At 40.2% G+C, this 20,042-nt stretch overlaps 1 protein-coding gene across 1 annotated transcript in view; it reads left to right on the plus strand.

Moving 5' to 3' along the window:
- The window catches only part of DPP4 (dipeptidyl peptidase 4), an 84,906-nt gene that overhangs the window by 10,949 nt on the left and 53,915 nt on the right, over positions 1-20,042 (plus strand). The window contains exons 3-5 of the mRNA XM_061436868.1: positions 10,973-11,068; positions 11,468-11,559; positions 12,863-12,943. Of these exons, the coding sequence (XP_061292852.1) occupies positions 10,973-11,068; positions 11,468-11,559; positions 12,863-12,943 (269 nt within the window). The remainder of the gene's footprint in view (positions 1-10,972; positions 11,069-11,467; positions 11,560-12,862; positions 12,944-20,042) is intronic.

Raw genomic sequence — 20,042 nt, forward strand, 5'->3', positions numbered from 1 at the left:
CAAGGTCAGTGTTTGTTTGACATGGGTGTACCCTGTGCATGCTAACAGAGAGCTGCTGCTCAGTCATGTCCAAGTCTCTGCAACCCCATGCACTGCAGCCCACCAGGTTCCTCTGTCCACAGGATTCTCCAGGCAAGAATACTGGAGTGGGTTGCCGTTTCCTTCTCCAGAGGATCTTCCTTGACCCAGGGATCGAACCCACATCTCCTGTGTTGGCAGATGGATTCTTTACCACTAGCAACCACCTGGGAAGTCCAGGACAGAAGTAAGCAATGAAAAGGAAGTGAAGATGATGTGGGAGAAGAGATGAAAAACCTCAGAGCCTCTAAGAAGTCAAGAGGAACCAGGATCTGAGCCCGAGGCAGGCCCATTTCTGACTCCAAGTGCCAAGGAAAGGGTTAAAAAAATGGCAGGACGGACAGCCAGAAGTGGAAAGCCCAGGAAAAAGCAAGCCCCTATGGTGGCTTTTGCTCTAAAGGAGGAATCATTGAATCTTTTCACTGGAAAACTTCATACTCTTTTGAACATGTGTACTGCAGGGCCTGAGTTATTCAAGATTTGTTATATTTAAAATCTAGGAAACAAGGGGAAAAGGCAGGAAGAAAAGAAACCAGTTATAAAGCTTGCATGACTACTTTTCATGAGTGTAGGGAAAAGATGAGAGTTATGAGTTGGAAGAGAAGATGGTGCTACAACTTTCTTTCCAGAAGTCATAGAGTTGCCATCCTTAATAACACTCCAGGGAGAAAATTTTAGGGTATACAGAAAGAATCAGTGCCCCTTTGACTTCAAAGCACTAGAAAAAATTATATTCTAATGTAATCTATCTACTGTCCCAGGTTCAAATGATACTACCAAGCTGCCTGTTTAGATTATTTGCAAGCATTTCATCTAGACACTTCTATAAAGTCTAATGCATCTATGCTAACTCACAGAAACTTCCAGCAAGCATTTACCATGTACCTCACCCTGCTGAACACTTAGGTTGTTTACAATGGTGGTTATGACCACAGGCTTCAGAACTCTATTGCCTAGGGCTTACTAGTCATGGGACTTGGGTCTGGTTTTTATCTACACCTCAGTTTCCTTTCCTGTAAAATGGGGATGAAAATAAGTTAATAAGTGTGTGGTGCTAGAATAGCACACGGAAGGTCTCTGTGAGCCTTTGTAATGATTATTGTTTATATCTCTGGTGGCTGAGATGGTAGAGAATCTGCCTGCAATGCAGGGGACCTGGGTTTGATCCCTGGCTTGGAAAGATCCCCTGGAGAAGGGAACTGCTACCCACTCCAGTATTCTCACCTGGAGAATTCCATGGACAGAGAAGTCTGGCCGGCTACACTCCATGGGGTTGCAAAGAGTTGGACACAACTGAGTAACTAACACTTTCACTTTTCCCTCTGTATATATTTTTAACATTACAAAATTTTAACAGTCCCAGAGGCATGTACTATAATAATACTTGTCTCACACTCTTGAAAGTTTTGCTGGGTGAATGCCGGAAAGGGCAATGTCTGTGGTAGTTTTGTTTTCCAGTGATCATTTTCTTCATCTCTTGGAAGACAAACAGGTGTCACAGAGAGTAGTCTTGCTGATTATACCTATAAATCCTTCTGGAGAGTTCTTCAGTGACAAAGTATTAGAGCTTTCAGCTTCCCCAGATGAGATGTTCTCTAATCAGTTTTCTCTCCAAACTAATCATTTTTAGCTTTGATGTCTCACTACAGCTACTGACTATTTTTCAAGAGAAACCAGCCCTTTGCTAAAATAGTAGCTTGTTCCACAGGCCTCTGGGTCATTTATTTATACAGTTAAGATGTTTCTAACTTTCAACTGTTTCTCATCACCTTGGATTACACTGATTAAAGTCAGTCAACATAGTGAGGAATAAAAGCCTTGTCAATATTAATTTTGGCCACTATTATCCAGTTTCTTTATTCTCAGAAGAGTCCTAGCAAAGGGTGAGGGAGTGACTATAATCAGAATTTTTTTAAAAATAGGACAATTTGCATTTCAGAAAGGAATAAAGCCATCCTGAGGTCCTGTTTATGCTGGCTTCCTGTGTGTGCAGAGCCTCCTGGCTCTTCACTGGGGAGAAGGCAGGGTGAACTGGATTTAGTTCAGGCAGTGTCTTCAGCCTTGCATGTCTTCACCAGTGGCTATAGATATTTCCATCTTGAGCTGAAATTTGAGACATGCCAATTTCACTTCTCTGCCATATATATTGAAGTCTTATGTTGATAGTTGTGTTGTTTCAAGACAATTAGAATTTCAATATCAGCTTCTATATTTCTAACTGATCTTGGCAGCATTTTTTTTTTTTTTTTTTTTCAGAATGGTTGCTGACCATTCCGAGGAATGTCCAGATAGGGTCATCAAGCCATAGCCAGGGCTGACTGCCTATTTTTGCAAGTTAAGTTTTATTTGGAATACAGCCACATCCATTCATTTACCTGTGGTCCGTGGCTGTTTTCAGGCTGCAATGGCCAACCTGAGAGGTTGCAAAGCCTAAAATATTTAGCATCTGGCCTTATAAGAAAGGAGCTTCCCTGGTAACTCAGTCAGTAAAGAATTTGCCTGCACCACAGGAGATCTGGGTTTGATCCTCGGGTCAGGAAGATCCCTTGGAGAAGGAAATGGCAACCCACTCCAGTATTCTTGCCTGGAAAATCCCGTGGACAGAGGAGTCTGGCAGGCTACAGATCACGTGGTTGCAAGAGTCAGACATGACTTAGAGACTAAACCATCACCTATAAGAAAAAGTTTGCCAACCTCAGATCTAGATGTTGTAACCCTGTAGCCAAAAGAGACTTTCCATATTACAGGTAAGATGTGTAAATCTTCACAGAGATATGACAAATATAGAAATCACAGTAGATGTTTAGCAGAGAAATTTGATATAAAAATTGGTTATACAAATTAGAGCAACAACAACAAATATTTCTGAGGTAAGTGAGAGACAGGAGCTGTAGGAAGGAGGTACCTCTAGGGCTTAGGAAAAAATGGAGAAGAGGAACACAAAAGGTCTGGATTCTGAGCTGCAAGGCGTGTGAGGCGTGTGACTGCTTCTGACACCCCCAAGAGGCAGGATGCAGCAGGTTCAGGTATAAGAAGAGAAGCGTGAGCCAGCACGGGCACTCCTTTTGGGGCACATGCTGACGGAATGGGCAAGACAGAGGAAGACCCCCTGCTCTTCTGGTCACTCCACTCCTTCTCTGTGTTTCCCTAATGGCAGGACCCAACAGGAAGCCTGAGGATGAAGGGGCCTGGGAAGCGTAGCTGTAGACTCCCTGCTCAGCATTACTGAGCAAAGAATAGAAGTGTACATTTGAGCTGAAAGACGATATGTAAATGACGGTCACAGGCGTAGAGAAGTGCCATGTCCTGGTGACCGCATGGAAGGTCGGAGCCTGAGGCTCTGTTTAGACCCAGCTGCCCAGTGCACTGTTTTCCTACTGCCCAGCAGCTTGGAGTTCACAAAATTTAGAGCTGTGTTTCTGTGTCTGTGTTCTCCTGTTGATGTTGTCTGGCTTTTATCTTTTCTTTTGACAAATATTTATGAAGTGCCTACTATGGCCAGACACTGTTCTAGGCCGTGGTGAGATAATAGCAAACAAAAGGTAGCACAACACAATCAGTGTCCTCCTGGAGCTCACAGGTGACCAAGAGAGGCAGACAAGTTAAAAAATATAGTATGTCAGGTGCTATCACTGTTGAGGAAAAAATGTAAAGCCAGGAAGGGCGATACAAAGAGACTTTCTTAACAAGAAGATTGTAAACATTAGTTCAGGGAAGGAAGGTGAGGTTTAAATAAAGACCTAAAGGAGATAGGGAGCAAACTTTGGGCACATCCCAGGGGAAGAACATTGCAGGCCGAGGGTATAGCGAATTCAAAATCTCTGAGGCAGAAGTGGGCCCAGTGTGTCTGGGGAACAGCGGGGAGGCCAGAGTAGATGTAGAGAAGGGAGAGGAGAAGAGGGAGGGGGAGGAGGAGGGGAAAGAGAAGATGGAGGCCAGAGCCATGACATGGACAACCCCTCGTAAAGTTGTTTCCTTTGTTCTAAACTGTTGCTGTTCTGGAAAAAGTGCATTGTACTATTTGGTTGGCCTTTCAAAATAACCTTTGAAAATACATTGGTTACATGCCTAACAGAAGTTTGGTCATCTGACACTCTGATCTTAGAGTAAATGCAAAAGGGACACAGTCCCGGGTTCAAGGGCTCTAGCTCAATGGCAATGCATTTGACGTCAGATGCACTTGACGTCCCTGGGAAGTTTCTCTTATTGAGAAGGGAAATCTGGTGACAGTGATTATATTCCAATACCTCCTGTGTATAATAACCTTCTGTGTATAATAATCACTCCTCACAAATCCGGTAATTCCCCTAAGCTCAACATTTTCTCTCCATGTGAGAACACTGTGGATAGTATTAAACTTGTCAAAGGAGGAAGTGATGTTCGTTAGTACTGAGCAAATGATTCGATTGTGCTTATCCTGGGTGCTTTCTCAATGTGATGCTCTTGTGCTATCTTATTAGGATCATTTGGCATATGAACACAGTGAAACTTAATTAGCTTTTATTTTATATAAACACAGTGAAACTTAATTAAAAAATAAATAAATTTGCAGTCAAATTTCTAATCTCAGCAGCACTCCTAGGTACTCCCAGGGAGGGACTCTTCTTTCATCTCTCTATCTTGATTGCCTAGCACATACTTGGAAGAAGACAGTAATAGGTAGTATAACCTATGTAGAGGACTTCCTAAATTTTAAGTCCTGAGCCAAGAACTTTACATCCACTATCTCATTTCATCGTGGTAGATCCCTTGAGGCTGGATAATGCTATTATTATTTTATAGATTACAAAGTTGAGGTTTTGACAGCTTCAATACTTTTCCTAAGGCTGCTGTGCAAGAATTAGGTCTGGGCTCAAATCCAAGCTCTCTGGTTTCAAAGCCACTAGGGACCCAACCCCTTATTGGTATTTGTTGACTCATTGGTGATGGGCAGCAGACCACATATGCTCCTGGTTAATAAGGGATGTGAGCTGATTTCCAGTCAATTTCTTCTTCTGCCTTCTTGATTTTTCTTTCTCTTTTCCCAATGTCAAGGCTGCTATTTTGCTAGAGCAAATTCTAAAGTAATAGTCATTTTATTTCTTTCACATCAGTATTAAATGTTAACTGATTACCATATGGAACACAAGAACTCTGTAACCAGGTATCTTTTCCCCATGTTTAACAACTTCATGAGTTTATGAGCTGTAAAGTGTGCATTTCTTTTTAGTTGCATTTCATTGGCCATTTATTTACTAAAATAATTTAGCTTTCTGAAGTAGAAATATTTATATCATAGTTTCATACAGGTCAAAGAAGTTTAGTATTAATGAGTATAAAAATGTTCAAAATATCCTATAATCATAAAATAACTATTGGCCAAAGCAAGGCTAGTCTGTGGAACTACAGCACTCTAAAATTCTTTTTTGTTCAGAAATGATTTTGATCCTATGACAAGGGCTCATTAAGATATCATATACTTTGCTGCTGCTGCTGCTAAGTCGTTTCAGTTGTATCCGACTCTGTGCAACCCCATAGACGGCAGCCCACCAGGCTCTCTGTCCCTGGGATTCTCCAGGCAAGAACACTGGAGTGGGTTGCCACTTCCTTTTCCAATGCATGAAAGTGAAAAGTGAAAGTGAAGTCGCTTAGTCATGTCTGACTCTTCGAGATCCCATGGACTGCAGCCCACCAGGTTCCTCCATCCATGGGATTTTCCAGGCAAAAGTACTGGAGTGGGGTGCCATCGCTTTCTCCATCATGCACTTTAAAGAGAAATTATTCTTAGGTTGAACCATTCTAAAAGCTGCTTTTCTGCCATTTTTGATAGATAGAAATAACATTTTCATTTTGTTCAATGTAATAGTTGCTCTCAGTGAAGAAAGTACAGTAAGTTCCCTACATATGAATGAGTTCCATTCCAAGAATGCATTTGTGAGTCCAGTTTGTTCTTCAATCCCACAGAGTTAGGATTCCCAACTAACACAGTCGGTTATACATTGTGTGTGTAATAGGTTCATATCATAATAGGTTTATAATACTTTTCATACAAATAACATGTACATAAAAAACAAACAGAAAAAATAAAAAACATTTTTAATCTTATAGCACAGTACACTGAAAAGCATAAAAGTACAGTGCAACAGCTGGCATACAGGGGCTGGCACACAGGGGCTGGCACTCGCATTCACGTCTTTGAAAGTTTGCAACTTGAACGTTCATATATAGGGTACTTACTGTATTAAAGTTAACTATTTTCTGATTTTTAATTCAAGGAGGCGTAAATCTTGGAGTTTTGGTATAATCTGATGGGTAACATATGATTAACCTCTCTGCTTGGCCAGCACAGTGCTTTGAACTGATCAAATGAACAGCATGTTCCATGCTAACCAGGAAAACCAAAGGAGCAGCCAAAGACCTTCAGGGGTGCCCTATCAGTGAGCAAGCAGACAAGGAAATAGAAATGTGAGCATGTCCTCTGGTGTTTGACAGAATAGGTTGGCAGCGAACAGTGAACTTGCCAAAGGTCAAAACCTGAACTTGGCACTCACGTCTCATAGAACTTGCTTATCTAGAGGTTTCGAAAGTGTCTTCCAATGAGCGCTGCTCGTCAAATGGCAAGGCAAAAAACAAGGAACATTTGTTGCTCTGCTTGTTCCAATTTTGCAGTGGTGTTTGGGGTGTGGGAATCCAGGATAGGGAACCCTGGCACGCAGGGTAGTTGTAAAGGAACTTAGTGAAGGTACCACAAGTTGGTGGCCCAGGCCTTGCACCCATGTTTTGGGCCATAGCAAGAGCACAGCATCAGTGTTGGTATCTGAACATCAGCAGATGGATTAGAGTCATGCTGAGCAGAAGGGAGCCTGAATCCAGTGGAGATGGTGGGTTTAGAAATTCTGAGGCCTGATGAGAGGATGAGTCCCGCAATGTCTGAGGTGAGTAAGGTGGTGGGAGAGGTAAGTGCCCCGTGAAGGAGAAGCAGCCTCTTCTGAAGGGGTCAGCAGGTGACATCACAGAGGACTTTTGCCTCAGTTATTTTATTATTCCAGATTGAAGTGTGCTATAAAAGCTGGGCAAACACCCCCACTTAGATAGCACTGTATCTGATCTATATTGTAGGTACTCAGTTCATTCTCTTCTTATGAAATCAAAAGTCAGTGATAGAGAGGAATCCCCTGGTGGCCCAGTAGTTAAGACTTGGTACTTTCACTGCCAGGGGTTTGATCCCTGGTCAGGGAAATAAGATCCTGCAAGCCATGTGGCTCAGCCAAAATTTTTTTTTTCAATACTTAGTGATAGATGTTTTATGTTGCTATGTCTGTCTTCTTATAGATATGTAGGTCTTAGTATGTGTGGACTGCTGTTATAAAACAACCAGAGACAGGTGGCTTAAACAATAAGCATTTATTTCTTACCGTTCTGGTGGCTAGGATGCCCAAGGTCAAGGTGCCAGCAGACTTCGTGCTTAGTTTCTTGTGTCCTCACATAGCAGAAGAGGCAAGAGAGCTTTCTAGAGTCACTTTGTAATTTTTTTATTTTATTTTGGTCACAAGACACATGGGATCTTAGTTCCCCAGCCAGGGATGCTACACACGCCCACTGCATTGGAAGTGTGGGAAGTCACTTTTTAAAGGGTACTAATCCAGTTCATGAGGGCTCCACCTCATGACCTAATCACCTTCCAAGGGCTTCCCCTTCCAATACCATCGCATGGTGGTTAGGATTTCAGCATGTGAATTCTGAGAGGACACAAACATTTATTTGGTTGCATGTGTATGTGTGGTTGGTGTATAAATCGACCTATTTCTATAGATCTGTCTAAACATATTCATCAGCAGATAATATTTGGAATGTGCACATCTATAACCGCTGATACTTTGATTTGTACTAATTTGGGGATATGTTTTACATCTGTCCATTTTAGACTAATAGCTCTTGATAGCATGGTATTTATTCTCTGCAATAATATTCACTTTATAATGATTTGATATATAATAGGATGATTGGATGAATATAGGCAATTGAGGGTGTTTAGTGAACAAATCCAGATTTGTAGTTTTGTAGTCCAATATGAGTCACAAATACTATTTTCTGTAGCACAAGTCTTTATTTCTTATTTACAAGTTAGGTTCAAGGACCAGCTTCACCCACTTGTATTTTTGCTAACAAATACAAATGTTTTACTAACCTTCAGGGAAGAAACGCAGGACTGAATTGAAAAAGACAATAGTTAAAAAAAAAATCTTTACTTAACAAACTAAGCTTAAGCAAAATCAATAAAATAATAAAATGAAGTGTAGCAAGTTTATCTGCCAAAACTGAAGGTTTTATAAGCAGAAAAAAGATTATGTTATGAGATCAAATCCAAAGAAATAAAATCTTAAAAACATTTTTTGAAGTGACATTTCCTGTAAGAGAACTACCTTTCCATGGGCTGTAAAAAATTAACAAGAGAAGATGCTGCTGGCTTTGAAATCCCTCTTAAAGAACTGCAGTTATAGGAATATTATGGTAGTGGCTGATTTTGTGAGTGTTTGTTTGTATCTATGTGAAAAATATAGAGAATTTGGAAAAAGACTTTAGGGTATTTGTAGTCAGCAGATGCTCTGGGACTGAGGAAGAGGAATCACATTGGTTTAGCTGTGCTTAATGATACCCAACACCAACCAATGAAAACTTTTTTTACTTGTCTCTATTAAGGCATGGGCTTCCCTGGTGGCTCAAATGGTAAAGAACCCCCCTGTAATGCGGGATACCTGGGTTTGATCCCTGGGTTGGGAAGATCCCCTGGAGGAGGGCATGGCAACCCACTTCAGTATTCTTGCCTGGAGAATCCCCATGGACAGAGGAGCCTGGCAGGCTACAGTCCATGGGGTCATAAAGAGTCAGACATGACTGAGTGACTAAACACAGCACAGCACGTTAAGGCACACCTCTGTGCTAGATGCTAAGGTTGATAAAAAACAAAAACCCCAAACCAATCAACAAAAACACAAAGCCTTGTCTTCAAAGAATACATGGCCTACCTGAGTAGGTCACACAAGTAGGCATGGAAAAAGAGTTGTCAACACGAGGTATTAAGTGATAGGAGCCCAATGAGTAGTGTAGGGGCAAAAGTCAAAGGCAGAACTGAATGACAGAGGAAGGAAATGGAGGCTGGAGGATTGTGACAGATGGAGAAATAGTTGAGGACATTCCAGGAAGTAGCTTAGGGCAAGGAACAGAGGTAGATAAGCCTGAGAGGATCCACTGCCTCCAGCAAGATTAGTGTGATTGGACCAGAAGGTTCTTGCAGAAAGAGCAGAAATAAGCCTAGAGCCTCATGTCAGATTGTGGAGGCTGCAAGTGCCAGGTGAAGGAGTCTGAATCTTCCTGTAGACAGTGAAGACTCGGTGAAAGCTTTTGAGGAAGAGCTCACCAGATGACATTGGCACTTTAGAAAGATCATTCCAGTGATGGTGCAGTACAGGAACTGGTGTGGAAGAACCTGATGGAAGAATACCTGGAGAAAAGATTTCAAAGGAAGAGTCAATAGGGTAGATTGTTTGTAGGTGATGGTAAAAAAGAGGGAGACATCAGAATGATCTTCAGATCTTGAATTTGGGTTTTCAGTAACAGAATATAAAATCACACAATTTCCTATGGAAATCTAGTTTTGGAAGGTGGACAATTATTCTAGACAAGATATGATAGGGTTAGAGTGGGACAAGTCAAGTAAGAAGGCTGAACACAGCACTGGAAATGTGAGTGTGGGTGTAGTAGGCTAAGATAATGAGTGCAGGTCTTGTCATTTATCTAAATGGAAAGTATTCCTGAAGCCACATTCTCTGGAGTTTCCTGCAAGGAAGACTGTAGAGAGAGATGAGCAGAAAGTTGAAGACTAATTCCAAAGCATTTCTGCAGTCAATGGAGAAAAAAAGAGTCAAAGTAGGAGATGGAAAAATAATGGTCAGAGCGTTAAGAGAAAGACTGAGGTGTCACAGAATCCCAGAGAAAGGTTCCATGTAAATTTTAATTAAGGTCAAGGAAAAGAGATGGTAGAAACAAAGATCTCTGAACTAGGTGATTAGCATATCTTTAAGATCTGGTTTGTGTGGAGCAAGAGGACTTAGAAGTGAACCTTAGGGCCTCACAGAAGGATGATCTAGCTTTGTGTCACCCGTTGCATGGCTACATGACTGAAAAAGTACCTATCAAGTTGAGATATACTCAACTCGGTACATCAATTGCATATCAGAATTTAAAGACAATACAGAAAGGAAATAATGTGAAAAATCTCGTTGTCGTTGTTTAGTTGCTAAGCGTGTCCAACTCTTTGGTGACCCCGAGGACTGTAGCCCACCAAACTCCTCTGTCCATGAGATTTCCCCAGCAAGAATACTGGAGTCGGTTGCTGTTTTTTCCTCCAGGGGTCTTCCAGACCCAGGGATCGAACCCAAGTCTCCTGTGTCTCTTGTATTGGCAGGCAGATTCTTTACCACTGAGCCACATGGGAAGCCCTTGAAAGATCTCATTAGTAACATTTAAATGTTGATAACACATTGAAATTGTAACATATTTGATATGTTGGCTAAATAAAATATGCTATTAAAATTAATTTTACCTTAAAAAATTTAAAATATGGTTACTAGAAAATGTACTCATACTATATTTCCCTTGAGCATTGCTGATCTAGACCTTTGAAATTAAGCTCATTAATGTAGCACTGTGAAACACATGCTCATCTCCACTTGAGCAGCTAAATGCATGTTTACCCATCTACTCAGTCCAAAATCTTTCAGAGTGTCTTTTGCATTTTGTGAGTGTATTTCTGTATTTTGTGATCAGTGTATACTGTAGAAATCCATTTTGAAAACTTTTATTCAAAATGAGTTATCCCTTCATACTGAATATTTGACTTTTTCCCAACCAACAGATGATGCTTCAACTGATAGTCGCAGAACCTACACTCTAGCCGATTATTTAAAAAATACTTTTAGAATGAAATTCTACAACTTGAGATGGGTTTCAGGTAAGGCTTTCTGGTGGAAAGAGGGGCGGATTTTTATGCTTATTTTCATTTTATGCTCACGTTAGGTTGTGGGGCACCTTCATGGTAATAAGAATATATTCTTATTTTTTAAAACCATATGGGAAAGTATTATTTTCTACTAAAGGGTGCAAAAGGAGATAAGACAGAAAGAAACCTTAGTATTTCTTTGACATGTACTATAAAAAATTAAAAGTGAATTGAACCCTTTACAATGATGATGGGAAAATGAAGGCATATTAGTGTAATATTTATCAGTTCATGTTTTTCCAACTTAGAATTTATATGAATTTAAATCTTACATTTTTTGCATGATTTTTTAGTTTATGAAGATGTTTAATAGCAACTTGAAATATTGATCTGGTCATTTTCTCTCTTTAGATCATGAATATCTCTACAAACAAGAAAATAATATCTTGCTAGTCAATGCTGAATATGGAAACAGCTCCATTTTCTTGGAGAACAGTACATTTGTATGTTTAATCACATAATTAATTCATGCTTTAAGGGAATTCTGGGAATTTTTTTTCATAACCTTTCAAATCATGAGTACTATCGTTTCTCATCCTGTTGGACTCTTTCTGCAGCATATGGTGCGGTGGATCTTTCTCTTCTTGGAATGCTCCCTGCCTTGGTTACTTTCTAGTCTCCTTTGACGATTCCTCCTCCTCTGCCCATTCTCTTACGTGTAAGTGCTCCTCAGGGTCCTGTCTTCACTTCAAGCCTCCCTCCTCACCTTGCGTGCTCCCCTTCAGCATATTCCATGCATTTCCACAGCATCAGTGCTTCTCAAATACACGCTTGTAACACTAACCTCCTCCCAATATCTAGACCTCTGTTTCCAATAGCTTGCTGGCTCCTGCACATGGATAGTCTGCAGGCATTTTAAACTCAGTATCCTGAGCTAAGCTAGTTATTCCCGCTTCCCTCTCCTAGCAAAGGGAAGGCATCCTATTCTTCTTCCCAGTCTTGGTCAATAGTGCCTTCCTCCACGTCATTTAAAGCTAGAAATCTCAGAATCCTCCTTGATTCCTCTTTTATCCCCCTTATATAGCTACTCAATAAACCCTATCCATTCTCTCTTGTGATGTCAAGTGTCTCTCAGATTTCCATTTCCACTGTATAGCCCTGGTTGAAACCCTTGATTAATTTTGTGACAGTGAGTACTATATCATAACATGTATTCCTCTCTCCCTTCTGTAAATCAGAACACAACTTCGCCCAAGTCCAAGGCCAATGCAAGCCCTCCTCTCTCATCTCATCTTAGCCACTGGGTTGCCAGAGCATCTTTGGACAAGGCAGATAAGATTCTGTCATATCCATGTGCAGAAAACGTAGTTCATAGCTCCATTTCTTGTATTTAGACATTACCTATTTTTCTAATTGTATGTCCTCTCTTTGTCTGACAGACCCTATACTGTATTCAGATTACACTTAGACAGTCTCTAAATATGCATGCCCTTTCCACATCTGGGTTTACACTCTTGCCATTCCCCTTCCTGAGAAAGTTCTCTGTCTGTTCCTGATCCCCACCTTCATAGCCATCTTTCCTTGCTTAAAATCAATCCTTCCCTCCCTGACTCTCTAACCGTGATTACCACCCACCTTGCCTCATGGTCATCTGTGTAGGGGAATGTGCCCTCTCTTCTAGACTGGAACCTCCCAAGGCATGAGACACAAGTCTAGAATCATACCCTCCACATAGTAGGTACTCAACAATAGCAGTTAAATGGAATCATTTAACCTTAATCATTCTTTTTTCTACTTGATTGACAGGATGAATTTGGACATTCTATAAATGATTATTCAGTTTCACCAGATAGACAATATATTCTCTTCGAATACAACTATGTGAAGGTAAAAGAAATGCTTTTTCACTGTGACATTTAAAGAATCCTATGAGTGTGTTATTTTATGACCTATCTCAAGTCTATGAATATTTAAGGTTGTTACCTAAATCAAGCAATAGGCTCTAAAAACTCATTAATTCAGTATCAAAAGAAGAAATGGTCATTCTCCTTCATAAAAGATAAATCTAATGAGTGTTTTTAAATAAATTCATTTTAGGGTTTTCAAATACTAAGAAGTTTAAGTAATATTATAGATATAGACTAAAACTATAAGTTAATAAAATAGAACTTATAATTTAAGAGTCAGTTTACATGTCTGACTTGTAATATCTAGTAATAGACTGTTTTATTTCCTTTGTCTGACAAATAGTAAGACTCTTGATTATTTGCTTTAAAAACAATGAAATGTCTCATTCCAGAAGAGATTCTGTGAAGTGACTCAGACCACCTCTCAGCCCTCAGGTCCCACCGTATACAAACCGTTCCTAAGGGGCAGGCTCGGCAGCAGTCATCAGCGCCCTGTGGGGAGCACTGAGCTTCCTCCAGTCGCACAGCCCAACATCAGATTCTCACGCCTTCAGGAGAGGTTTCAGCCTAATCACACATCGTTTTCATGTTTAGTTGTTGTTGCTCAGTCACTAAGTTATTGCTCAGATGGTAAAGAATCTGCCTGCAATGTAAGAGACCCAGGTTCAGTCTCTGGGTCAGGAAGATCCCCTGGAGAAGGGACTGGCTACTCACTCCAGGATTCTTGCCTGGACAATCCCATGGACAGAGGAGCCTGGTGGGCTACAGTCCATGGGGTCACAAAGAGTCAGACATGACTGAGCGACTAACACTTTCATGTTTAGGGTGGCTGCCAATCACCAGTGACTATAACTGCAGCTTTTTGATTATTCATGGATTTGACAATGGCTGTTGAGTATGAGAAGTTTTGAAACATACAGGAAAGATTAGAAACCTGTAGAGAGATTCTACTTAAAAACAAAACACAAAGCTGGAGATCCCAACCTCTGCCTTTCTTTTCTAGAATAAAGAGTAAATACTGAGTGGTCTTAGCTCGCATCATCACTGCCGTACTCAGGTCATGCAGACCATCCCATACTCCATTTCCCATTTGAGGATGGTGACTCCCAATCATAATATTTACCCTGGTTCATTGTGCTGGGCTCCATTTCCTGGACATGAAGACTAGGTCCTGCTAAACCAGTCCGCCAGGAACGAATCAGAAGTCTATGCCAACTTTAACACATCTGTTTCCAATTAATGAATTAGTATTTGTTTAATTCAGTGGTTCTTATTGCTAGCTACAGATTAAAATCATGTTAGAAGCATTTAAAAACTCCTAAGTATCCAGGTCCAACCCCAGGTCAATAAAGTGAAGTCTCTGGGGGTGAAGCTGGCATCAGTTTTTTTGTTGTTGTTTTTTTTTTTTAACATGTAGAGTATTTTAACGAGCAGTCAGGGTTGAGAACCACTGGTTAACAATTTCCCATGTTAAAGTCAAACATGTAACGACTATAAAGTTAAGATAGAAACAGCAAGGTAAATACCAGCTCAATTTATTCTTTGGCCAAGTTCAACAAGTGCCATGTGATATGTACTAACAGATATATTTCATGGATAGACCTTGCTGGACAACCATCATTGGTAATTTGTATTTGTTGTGTCTCTGAAGTTTTCATGCGCATTTAACTTCTTTTGCTGTTTTCATTCTGTTCCCTTCATCCTGCCATCCATGTTTCCCAAGAGTATCCATGCTCCTTTTAAAACCTAAGTTAGATTATGTTGTGCCTTTGCTTAAACTCTTGTGATCAGTAGCTTCTCATCACTTTCAGAATAAAACCCAAACTCTAACCAAGGCAACCTGAGAAGCCTGGGTGATTGGACCTCAGTCTGCCCTTCTGAACTCACCACCACCCCCCAACCCTGCACTCACCATGCTTAGTCTGTGCTTACAATGGATCACCTGGGGAGGTTAAACCTCCCGCATGTCATCTGACTCAGCATAGCCATGGGTAATTTTAAGGACTCCCAAGTGAAACAGTCTTCCCTGATAGCTCAGCTGGTAAAGAACCCGCCTGCAATGCAGGAGACCCGGTTTCATTCCTGGGTCTGGAAGATCCGATGGAGAAGGGATAGGCTACCCACTCCCGTATTCAAGCGATCAGCTACCCACTCCAGTATTCAAGAAACATATCCAGGACAAAGAAAAGTCTAATTTTATTCCATTTCTCTGGAAGTCTATTTCCAGCGTTCTTTAGACCCTGCTGTGTGGCTTCTCCATGACTGAACCAGCACATTCAGAAAGATCAGTTCTTACTTTTAAGTTGTGGCTACCCAGAGGGATGGTATGGGGAGGGAGGAGGGAGGAGGGTTCAGGATGGGGAACACATGTATACCTGTGGCGGATTCATTTAGATATTTGGCAAAACTAATACAATATTGTAAAGTTTAAAAATAAAATAAAATTTAAAAAAAAAAGATAAGTGAGTGAGTGAATGAGAATGTGAATAAGTACCAGGCAGCCTAGTACAGATGTTCTCATAGTATCTCCCCCCTTTGCCCAATGCTGTACAGACAGTAATAGTTGCATCATCTGTGACGTGTTCACAGGAGCCCTGCTAAGTCCTTCACATGCATTCTCATGTTCCCGACATTGTTTCTGTCACCATCCTCATCTTCCTAAAGAGAAAACTGGAGCTTAAAAGGAAACCTGTCTGATATTGCATATTAGAGACTTGTCTTCATCCATTTGGGTCACTATAGCACCACAGACTGGATGACTTAATAACAGAAATTTGTTTCTCAGAGTTTTGGAGGCTGAGAAGTCCAAAATCAAGGTGGCACCAGATTCAGTGTGGCAAGGTCCTACTTCCTAGGTCATAGTTGGCCATCTTCTCCAAGTGTCCCCACATGGTGGAGGGGACAAGGAAACTAATATATGAGGAAATGAACCCCACTCATGAGGGCTTCCCCCCTGCACAACCTAGTCACTCCAGAGTGGCCCCATCTCCAGAATACTATCATGTTAGGAGTTAAAGTTTCAACATATGAATTGGGGAAAGGAGGAGCTACAAAGATTCAGTCTAAAGGAAGACTTGAGTCCAGGTTAGAAGACTCCAAAGCTTGTATTCTTAAACATGATCATTCCTATCTTTTTGCTTGAACCTCTCTCTGCCATGATGCTTTTTTTTGCCCTTCTCTGTGTGGCAGCCCTCTGAGACCAATAATCACCTTTTCTATAAGCCTCTAGGCCTCCCCAGTTCCTAATTTGATTCCTGCCTTTCCCCACCCATCCGCATTGCATGCTCTGTGATTCTTTTCTGGTAGTTTATGTCTCCATATTCCCCATTCAACTATAAGCTCCTTAAAAAGAGGGAGCCTGTCTTATCCAGTAATGCCTAATCAAGAGGATAGGTGCCAATGTTTATAGCCTAAATAGACTGATGAGTCTGTTTCAAAAGATGAAGTGAATATACAAACATCTTGGATTTCCCTTTACAGCCCCTGATAGATCTGTCATCCTGAAATGATCTCAAAACTTCTTAAATCTCTTAATATTTTTAGCCTGTACCACAACGTTTGGCTCTAGCGAGCATTATACTCTGAGGTTTCCCAGAAACAAGCATGGAGTGTTTCAAAATAATCCAGGATTCAAAAAGAAATATATGACTTGCAAAAAGAGGAGACTTAATAAATATTTGTTGACATGAGAGGATAGGAGGGTGATAAATGATGAGTGAGCAATATTATTCAAGATTAGGAGCCTGACTTGTGTCTCAGCTCTGCCAATACAGCTCGGGGTCCTTGGGCTACCCACTTCATTATTTCAGCCTCATAGGTAACATTTAATTATTTTAGTTTGGTTTATTTCTTGAATATATCCTATGTGGCTTGTGCTAGGACAGACTCCAGGTGTTTAAAGCTGAATAAGACACAATTTCTTACCTCTGGGAATATGGTAGGAAAAACAGATATATAGGCAAGTAGTTTTTTTTTTTTTTTAATTTATATCTGCATCCTCATATAAACATTAATTTTTCATAAATGCAAATATGTGATCATATTTTTAAAAAACCTTCAGTCTCACTGTTTTTCCATTTTTTTGCTTGTCCCTCTATTCCTCATGGGCTTCCCAGGTGGCTCAGTGGTAAAGAATCAGCCTGCCAATGCAGGAGTCATGGGTTCAATCCCTGGCTCGGGAAGATCCACTGGAGAAGGAAATGGCAACCCACTCCAGTATTCTTGCCTGGAGAATCCCCATGGACAGAGGAGCCCCGTGGGCTACAGTCCACGGGGTTGCAAAGAGTCGGCACGACTTAGTGACTAGACAACTGCTCCTCATCTCACTGCCTTTTCCCCAGGTATCCCATGTTGAGAATCTATTGTATATCCCTCTATATTTTATATTTGTTTATTCACTTAATTCTATGAAGACAGAGATTCTTCTTAGTTATTGCTTATTTTATAAAGATGGAATCCTATTTTCCATACTTTTCTGTAAATTGCATTTCTCACTCAGAGATACCATGTGGATATTCTTCCAAGTCATCTGCTATGGCTCTAATTCATTTATTTTTTGAATTAATAGACTTTATTTTTTACAGCAGCTTTAGGTTTACAGAAAATGAGTAGAAAGTGCAGGGAGTTTCCATATACTTCATTACCACCCCTCCACCACACTCCATCCCTGTTATTTTTACTATTATTACCATTTTGCATTACTGTAGTAGTACATTTGTTATAATTGATGAGCCAATACTGACAAATTATTTTTAATTAGAGTCCATCATTTGCATTAGGGTTTACTCTGTGTTGTACATTTTATGAGTTTCGACAAATGTATAACGTATAATGACTTTTATCTGTCATTACATTAATAGTATCATACTGTACTAATCCATAAATAACTTCTGTACAAAGAAAACTCTTAGCTCAAATAATTCTACCAGCAAATTCCTTGTTATTTATCCAAATGAGCTAAAAACATACCTATGCAAAAAACCTACACACAAAAATTTTACAGCAGATTTATTCATGTTTTGGCAAACATGAATATTTGTCTGTATGTATTAAAGTCTGCAGTTTACATTAGGGTTTACTCTCTGTGTTGGACATGTTTTCATTTTTCCTAAAAATCCTCTGTGCTCTTCCAGTTTCTCCCTCCCTTCACGTGAACCCCTAGGAACCACTGGTCTGTACTCTCTCTGTCATTTTGTCTTTTTCAGGATGTCACGTGGTTGAGACCATACACTATGTAGCGTTTTCAGATTGGCTTCTCTAACTTTGCAATATGCTTTTAAGTTTCCTCCATCCCTTTTAGTGTCTTCTGGCTCATTTCTTTTTGTTGTTGAATAATATTCCATCGTCTGCATGGCTGGTTATGTCCAAGTTTTGGCAAACATGAATAAAGTTGGTGTAAAAATTTGTGTGTAGGTTTTAATGTAGGTATAAGTGTTCAACTCGTTCAGATATTAACAAGGAGTTTACTGGCAAAATTATTTGAGCTGGGAGTTTTCTTTGTACAGAGGTTATTTATAGACTCAGATGTTTATTAGATGTAAAACTACTCAGATTCACAATTTCATCTTACTTTCAATAACTCATTTTTCAAGGAATTTGTCCTTTTATTTTACTTTTAAAATGTATAGGTAGGAACTTCCCTACTATGTATACAAGGAAAAAATTTTTTTCTTCTTTTCTCTTAAACAAATAAAAATATCTTAAGATATTTTTTTAATTACTTGTCTATGTGTTTGTCTTCCCTACCATACTCCTAGAGGTAAACGTATTGTGGTTGGGACTTCACCTTCCAATCTGGGGCAATGAGGTGTTCAATCCCTGCTCAGAGAGCTAGGATTCCCACATGCTTCACAGCCTAAAACCAACGCATCAAAAATAGTGTTGTAACAAAGTCAATAAAGACTTTTAAAATGGCATATCAAAAAACTCTTTAAAAAAGTGTATGGCTAAAACACATTTGACATAAGTTCTTATAATCTTTGTCTGTGGAGCCTGTTGTGTGGCTTCCCAGGTGGCATTAGTGGTAAAGAATCGCCTGTCAATGCAGGAGACAGGGGTCAGGAAGATCCCCTGGGGAAGGAAATGGCAACTCACTCCAGTATTCTTGCCTGGAAAATCCCATGGACAGAGGAACATGGCAGGCTACAGTCCATGAGGCTGCAAAGAGTCAGATAAAACTGAGCGACTGAGCACATACATACACAGAGCTTGTTGTGGTATCCCGTTTTTTATTTCTGATATATTCATTCATACTTTTTTTCTTACTCTCTGTTAGTAATTTTACCAGTGTCTTCAAAGAACCAGTTTTCAGCATTTTTGATTTTTGTCTATTGTATTTTCTTCTATTCGATTACTGCTTTTACCTTTATTAGGCTTCCCTGGTAGCTCAGATGGTAGAGTCTGCGTGCAATGCGGGAGACCTGGGTTCAATCCCTGGGTTGGGCAGATCCCCTGGAGAAGGAAATGGCAACCCACTCCAGTATTCTTGCCTGGAAAATCCCATGGACAGAGGAGCCTGGCAGGCTACAGTTCATGGGGTCACAAAGAGTTGGACATGACTGAGCAACTAACACTTTACCTTAATTATTTCTTTTCTTCTAATTCTTTGAATTTAGTTTTCTTTTCATTTTTTAGCTTCCTCAGATGGTTATTTAAAATATTGATGAAAATGAAAGTGAAAGTCTCTCAGTTGTGTCTGACTCTTTGCGACCCCATGGACTATATAGTCCAAGGAATTCTCCAGGCCAGAATACTATAGTGGGTAGCTTTTCCCTTCTCCAGTATATGTGTGTGTGTGTTTTAATATACATTGCCAAGTGACTTTCAAGAAAACTATAGCACTTTGTATTTTCATTACCAGTGTAGGAGAGTAAACACCTCTCCTCATCACTATCACCAATAGAATTTGAGATCTTTAAGATGTTTTGCCAATAAAATGGCTGAAAAGTGAACATTTGCATTTTTTAAAACAGATGAACTTAGCATTACTGTGATAGGTTCTGGGAATTATGTTTGCACAGAAAGTGGAACGTGAGCCCACTGTGGTCCTTTGCAGAAGCAAGGCCAGAGATAAATGATAA

This window comes from Bos javanicus, chromosome 2 (genome assembly GCF_032452875.1).
Source record: "Bos javanicus breed banteng chromosome 2, ARS-OSU_banteng_1.0, whole genome shotgun sequence".
Classification (NCBI taxonomy): domain Eukaryota; kingdom Metazoa; phylum Chordata; class Mammalia; order Artiodactyla; family Bovidae; genus Bos; species Bos javanicus.